Source organism: Aspergillus affinis, assembly GCF_023601865.1.
Source record: "Aspergillus affinis strain CMG 70 chromosome Unknown NODE_54_length_210522_cov_88_772862, whole genome shotgun sequence".
NCBI lineage: Eukaryota > Fungi > Ascomycota > Eurotiomycetes > Eurotiales > Aspergillaceae > Aspergillus > Aspergillus affinis.
This window is the reverse complement of record NW_026515835.1, coordinates 62,265-69,601: the sequence shown is the minus strand read 5'-3', so window position 1 is coordinate 69,601 and position 7,337 is coordinate 62,265. Positions and strand designations below refer to the sequence as shown.

Sequence of the window (7,337 nt, the reverse complement as noted above, 5' to 3'; positions counted from 1 at the left end):
CTGCATGTAAGCGCCAGCAGCTCACGACCCCTAGCGTGCGTGTGTCGTTGGCGACAGTCTGTTGTGAGCTGAACCCGACGTTGTCCTTTTCAGCTTACCTCCGTCCCTCTACAGAGGAATATGATAACTATGAATCAGGCTGGAGAGGCTAGTCCTGTATGGTAACTGACAGGGTTGCGTCCTCCGATTGATGCAGTAGTCACGTCTCCTTCGTCTCTACGCGTGAGACACGACGGAACCTTTCTTTCCCTTCTTCCACTGGAAAGTTTATTCTTCTTTCACTCCACCTGGCATGGTAGGAAATGCCCAAATCCACCCGCAATGTCTAAACAGCTCACGGAAGCGGATTATACGATCGGATGGATTTGTGCCTTGGATGTAGAGCTGAGGGCAGCAACGGTCATGCTGGACGAGATACACAAAGGCCTCCCTGGAAAAAGGAACATATACACATTAGGCGCGATCGGAAAGCACAACATTGTGGTTGCATGTTTACCTTTGGGTAAGTATGGCACAAATTCAGCCGCGGCCGTTGGAACTCAAATGTTGGAGCACTTCCAGTCCGTTCGATTTGGCTTGCTGGTTGGGATTGGTGGCGGGATCTTCGAGAAAGGCATCCGGCTGGGAGATGTAGTGGTTGGGACACCTGATGATGTCTATCCGGGGGTCGTACAAAGCGATTTGGGTAAAGCAGAGAGCACGGGATTCCGTCCGACTGGTGCACTGAATACTCCACCCAATATCTTGCTCTCTGCGGCAGCCACGTTGAATGCTCGCCGAGACCTCGGGTGGCCAAGGCTGGAGGAATTCATAAAAGGGGTGAGAAAGAAAGCGCCACGTTTGTCGAAGCTTTTCACCCCACCCGCAGAAAACTCTTCATCGATATGGAGGGAACCGAGAGAGAATTCCGTTGTCGAAGACGAAGGGCCCGAAAATCATATCCCAAAGATCCACTACGGCCTTATCGCATCAGGAAATCAAGTGATCAAAGACAGGAGCTTTCGCGATGAATTGAACAGAAGATTCAACGACAAGATACTGTGTGTTGAAATGGAAGCGGCGGGCCTCTTGTATAACTTTCCATGTCTCGTAATAAGGGGAATATGTGATTATGCGGACTCAACCAAGAACGATACCTGGCGTGACTATGCGGCAATCGTCGCAGCGGGGTACGCCAAAGAGCTTTTACAGTACATCATGCCCCAGGATGTGGAATCATCTGAAAGGATAAGGGACGTACTTGACAAAAGTTCGTATTTACTTCCTCAGCAGACAAGTGGGTTATTGATAAAGTCTGTATAGCACTATCGACCGTTTCAGATACGCAAGAAAATGTCCGGCAAATTCGATCCGGACTCAAGGATATCCAAGAGAAACACGTGCTGGATTGGATTACCGACATCGACTATGGTCCCCAACACTACAGCAACCTGCAAACGCACCAAGCTGGCACCGGTCAGTGGATCTTAGAATCAAAGGAGTATCAAAAATGGTTGGAAACGAGCGGACAGGTTCTATTTTGTCAGGGGATTCCTGGGGCCGGAAAGACGATTATCGGCGCCGTCATGATCCAAGATCTATTCACGCGTTGTACCGTGAACGAACAATATGGTATCGCATACATGTATCTGTCTTATAATCAGCAGGACAGACTCAGCGGAGACGCGCCGGTATTAAGTCTACTAAAGCAACTAATTAGCCAGGCTCAATCAAAGAACGAAGCAACAAACCTTTTCTTAAAACATACCGAGAAGAAAACAAGACCCGCTTCCGAAGAGATCTATAAGGCCTTATCCTCGACTTTCGCCCAATTCTTGCGCGTGTTTATCGTCATCGATGGCCTGGATGAATGCAGTACCTATGAGTACCGCATCAAACTACTTGACGTTCTTTTCCAACTTCAAACGCAGCATAGAGCAAGCATATGTGTCACATCCAGATTCACTGAGAGTCTCACTGAGAAGTTCAAGGACTGCATCAATTTGAAAATCCGTGCTCAAGAAGCAGATGTGGCTGTATATATCAACACCAAGCTCCAGTTTGCATCATCAGCGGTAATACGAAATAACTCAGCACTCAAAGAGAGAATCAGGATTGGAATAGCTGGAATAGTCGGTGAAATGTATTTGTTAAACCCGAAATATATAAGCAGATATTGACTTCTAATGTTTTCAAACAGGTTTCTTCTAGCTAAGCTGTACGTGGAGGCCATCGAGTCAAGTACAACGGAGAAGAAAGTTGATGACACACTTGCCGAAATTCGCGCTGAGTATGCAAGTCTCTCGGGGGAAAAATATGAGTTACTGTCTAGAGCATATAATCGCATATTGGAAAGGATTTGGAATCAGAACCCCGAACAATTGAGCCTGGCAAAACGAATGCTTTCATGGATCATCCACGCCAAAGGGCCACTGACCACGCGAGAGCTTTCCTATGCTTTAGCCATTCAGCCCTGGAGTTCTAGCATTGATAGTCGATGTTATCCACATATCGAAGATATGCTTTCTATCTGTGCTGGCCTTGTCGTTGTTGATCAAGAGAGCCAGGTTATTCGACTGGTTCATCACACTGCACAAGAATTCTTGAAAACGAAAGAAACCCAGACAGGGTTAATGCTTCCTGATGGAGAACTGCTTATAGCTGAGGCTTGCACGACATACCTGTCCTTCCAAAATTGTGACAGAAATGATCCTTTGTATGCATACGCTACCAAGAACTGGGGTCACCATGCACGACATGCTACTATGTTGGTCACGGAGGTTGAAAATTTTTTGTTGACAATTCCACCGACGATTATCCAAGCCATTATGCATGGGTGGGAGAATTGGTGGGAGAATTGGTGGGAGAATGGGTGGGATAATGAGTCGAATTTGAGTATAACATGGCCTCATAATGTCATAACCGCACTACATGTTGCTGCAGCTTATGGCTTAAGCGAAGTGGCAGAACGTCTAGTAACACGTGAAGGATCTACTGATGGAATAGATTCATTTGGCCGAACACCACTAATTTGGGCAGCTACGCAGGGCCATGAGGCAATATTCAAGATTTTGATCCATACCAAGGGTGTTGATGTTAACTTCAGGGACGAGTATTGGGGTCGAACGCCTCTATCCTGGGCTGTCAAAAATGGGCATCTCAACATCGTCCGCACACTACTCGAGAAGGATGCGCTTCCGAATACAGCAGATGCTCTAGGCCAATCAACAATGTCTTTGGCAGTGAAAAATGGTAACGCTGAGATTGTAGGTGTGTTACTACGAGGTGGTGCCACTGTTGTGTCCAAAAATCTTTCAAAATCACCCTTGTACCTGGCTATACGCTACAACCATGCAGAAGTCACGAAGTTACTGCTTGGTCATGGTGCTCAACCAGATTCAATAGATGGCCGTGGCCAAACACCGTCGTTTCATGCAATAACTCACGGGTTTCATTATGCCGTGGAATTGTTACTGGAAATTTCCTCCACCAAGCCAGACCACCGAGACAAACTTGGGAACACAGCACTTCATTTGGCGGCAGAATCTGGAGATGTTGAGCTTGCACGGCGTCTGATTCAGGCTGGGTGTGGTTACGAAACAAGAAACCTTCGTGATCAGACACCTCTTTTTCGAGCTGTGCAAAGTGGTCATGAGAAGGCTGTACAGCTTTTCTGTGACCTCAAGGCCAGTACCAACTTCAGAGTCAAGGGCGGACTCACACCACTCCATGTTGCCGCGAAAACCGGACACATTAATATTCTAAACCTTTTGCTCGCTCATGGTGCTGATCCTAACGCTGTGGACCATTGCGGAAATACACCGCTCCTATGCGCAGCCAGCAATGGATGTGAAGGTTGCTTTGATTCACTCCTGGATGTCACGAGACTCAATGACCAAGACTTTCAGACTCTCCTCGTGAAGGTGTGGCTCAAAGGACTACAAGGAAATGATAAGCAGGCGTCAGAAATGCTTAAAAAACTGCACTTTGGCCCTCAATTCTTTCAGGATCAGGGCCTTCATGTTCTTTTTCAGGCAGTCAGTCGCGGGCGTTCAGCAATGATAGACGTTCTTATCGGACGAGGATTCAGCATAGCGGATTACCGAGATCGTAACGGAAGGAGTATTCTATCTCTTGCGGCCGCTCATGGTCACTTGAAGATGGTGGAAGTGCTTCTGCGATGCCGTCAATTCAATCTCGACTGCAAATATACGCACATCGCCGAGTCCCCACTTTGGGAATCAATCAATAATGGTCACCTTGAAATAGTTCCATTGCTTCTCAGTGAGGAGCAACTTGAGTTGAACTTTCCAAACCAAATGGGCTTTAGTCCCCTTTTATGGGCCTCTAGTGAGGGGAGAGAAGGCATTGTGAGCTTGATTCTGAAGCACGAGGGAGTAGACGTCAATTTCACAGATCAAAACGGTCAAACATCGCTTCATCATGCAGCTAAAAACGGACACGACCAGGTCCCGAAACTTTTGCTCGCGTTCGATGGTTTGTCAATCAATTCCAGTGATGCCTGTGGCAGAACCCCTCTCTCCGTCGCGGCCGAAAATGGACACGCCAACATAGTGAACATTTTGCTCCGTGAACGGCATATTGATCCAGTTTCTGAAGACCCGAACGGCAATGGTCCTTTGATACTTGCCGTAAGAAACGGACATGCGCATCTCGTGGAGCTCCTCCTTGCAGACATGAGAATCCTCGAAGCCTATCGGGTTCAGGAGAAGGCAATGAAGCTCGCAAACGCGACAGCAAACACCACCTTGGCTGTTCTTGAAGTTTTTATGCGCTCGGACTTATGAGGAATGCAGGATGTGTCTCGAAACTCCAATTGGAAAGAATGATTTTTTGTACGCAAAAGCCGCTCTCAGAAGTGTATTTCTGCCTCACTAGCAGTAGTTCGTTGATGATAATAATTATTCAGCTAGAAGTCCCCCGAGTCCAATTAGCGTAACAGTCTCGAACTTGGGACGTTTACGGTCGCGGAGAGTTAGGCCTGTCTCCACACAAAACCGCTTACCTCTTTTCTGATTCTGTAAAGGACATCCTTGATGATTTTATGCCAGTTAAAAAAATCTTATGGGAGAGAGGAGGCTACTTAAAGCCGGCCATTCCCGGGAATGTAATCACATGATATTTATCATATAGCAAAAAAGAGTTCTTTGGCTCCTAATCTCGGTAAAGAAGGCGGGACCAGTAGCGAGAGCGAGCTCTTTGAGATATTATTATTCTCTTACTCCCGCGTATTCTAATATTCGTGGATGAAAGTACGTCACACAGCACGTGTAATTCTTTCATCAATTTTTTTTATTTAATCAAGTTTATTGTCCATACCGAGCCCCTAGGCTATGACAGACCGTGTGTCGTCGGCCTGAGGCCTAGTCTCAGGCCACTATCAGTTCCTAGGGCTATTCCCTCGTTTGTATACATCCTGTTCCTTTTCCTCGCCCCATACCGCCTTATTGCGCAGGGCCTTTGAGCATGTTTGCTCTCCTTGGGATTCTAGCAGGGTAGGTGACGCCTAGATGTGACCAGGTCACTCTTCCTGTTAGCCTTCTCCGGTCCGTTCAGCTTCCTCTAGAGTTTCTAGGCTTCTTTTATCATCTCTCTCTGCCCTTTGTTGGTCCTTCTGGTGTTGTTCTCCAGAAAGAGCTACGTCTGTATTAGCTATAAAGTCTAGTAGGGCTTTAGTAGCTTTAGGCTCCTTGAAGAGCCTGCTTTCTGAGTAAGTTTCTTGTACGGAGGGTCTTACTATTTTCGCTCTATCTAGAGCTATATATAGTACATCTCGTTACTGTTACCATTGTCTGCAGCTGAATAGTATATAAGAGACTGTCTCCCTAGGAGCTTGGCAATTTTGGCAGGTCGCTCTTTCCCGAGATTTTATGCGGCATAGATATGATCCGATAGCTGCATGTCCTACCTTTATCTGAAATTATTGGCTAGCTAGGCCCTTGGTAGTTGTTGCTGCTATAGGATCCAGTTGCCAGCCTCTTCCAGATTTATAGGTTCTCTGTGTCGATTGTAATCTCCGGTTAAGACTATTCTCTAGCTAGTGTTGTCTGTTTGTTCTCAATGCCTCTGTACGGGTTCTGCAAGTAAATGCTTGTAAGATCTCTCTGCAGTTTGGTCCCGGTGTTCACGTTACAGCTTGCTCTGCTGCTTAATCTGCCTTTTCGTTTCCTTCTATACCTGCATGTCCTGGGACCCATTGAATTATCGGATCAGGGCCCCTAGATAGCAGGTTCTGAGCGGCAGTGCGTATATCAGTAACTATTGTCTGACCTAATCCAGGTCTTGCGTTATAGCCTGCGTATATCTGTTTAGAAATCGAGTAGTATGGTAATTGGTCTTTAGCTTTTTATCTCTCTCGCTAGCTGTAGTCTCTGGTAGACTCCTAGAAGCTCTACATCGAAGACTTCTTGTCCTTTTCCTATTGGGGATGTTTTTGGCTTCTAGCAGCCTTGCTGGGCTTGCCATGCTATTCCAGCTCCAGTTTTCCCGTCTTCTAGCCCAGATCTATCTATCTAGATAGTCTGAGTTGCCCGGGCTGCTTGAGCTGCCTGGAGTGCTTCCTCCGGAGACTCAATAATAATCTGGCCTGGGAAGCTGTTTTTCGAGATCTGTATTGAGGTTTCAAAACCTCCTGAGGGGTCAACTAGTAGAATCTGATTTAGCTGGCGTGCTAGGTGGGTGTGGGCCTAGTGACCATGGTCCCCGGCTTGGTTCTGCCCAATTTCGGTCCTCTTCTGGCTGTTCGTCGGGTTGTACCCGCTGATCCCCTTCTCTAAAGCTGACTGGAAGAATTTGCCTTGCTGGGTCGTTCTCGGGTAGACCTAGAAGCCGGATAGTATATTCTAGCTGTCTAGATTCTAGTAGACATTCCGCTTGTGTTAGACCCGCCTCCCGAATAAGGGGGCCGATAGGGGTAATTCTGAGCATTCCCGTAATTGCCTGAGCTTGTCGATTAAGTAGTTGCTGTACCCCTTCGAGCCGATCTTTCTGGCCCTGTTACAAGAGCTCTATCCCATATAGAGCTACTGACTGCACTGCAGCTACCTGGATCCTGCGTACTAGGCCTGGGGATAAGCCCTGTTTGCGACACAGAGACTGCACCCAGATTTCCGCTGTGCGGGCCTTCCGTAGGCACGTATTGTAGTGGGCTTTTAGATTAAGGCCTGTATCCAGCTATAAATTTAGCTACCGGTTAGCTTTTTGGTTGAATGAGACTTGATGCTCCTCGACCACTATGCGGGCTCGTTGATTCTGGGCTCTGAATTCTTGGTCCCGTTTTCGGGTAAAGAGGACTGCCTCTGTCTTCTCTGCGTTAAACTGAACTTTATGTATCTGGC

The 7,337-nt window shown here is 47.2% G+C and overlaps 1 protein-coding gene across 1 annotated transcript; it reads left to right on the top strand.

Annotated features, from left to right (window-relative positions):
- Nucleotides 1-321: 321 nt before the first annotated feature.
- Nucleotides 322-4,787, top strand: KD926_008380 (uncharacterized protein; the record flags this gene model as incomplete). Its single annotated transcript, XM_053101099.1, has 3 exons — nt 322-1,249; nt 1,321-2,122; nt 2,180-4,787. 3 exons carry the CDS (start codon nt 322-324, stop codon nt 4,785-4,787), a joined length of 4,338 nt encoding a protein of 1,445 aa, XP_052955271.1.
- Between the last annotated feature and the right edge of the window lie 2,550 nt (nt 4,788-7,337).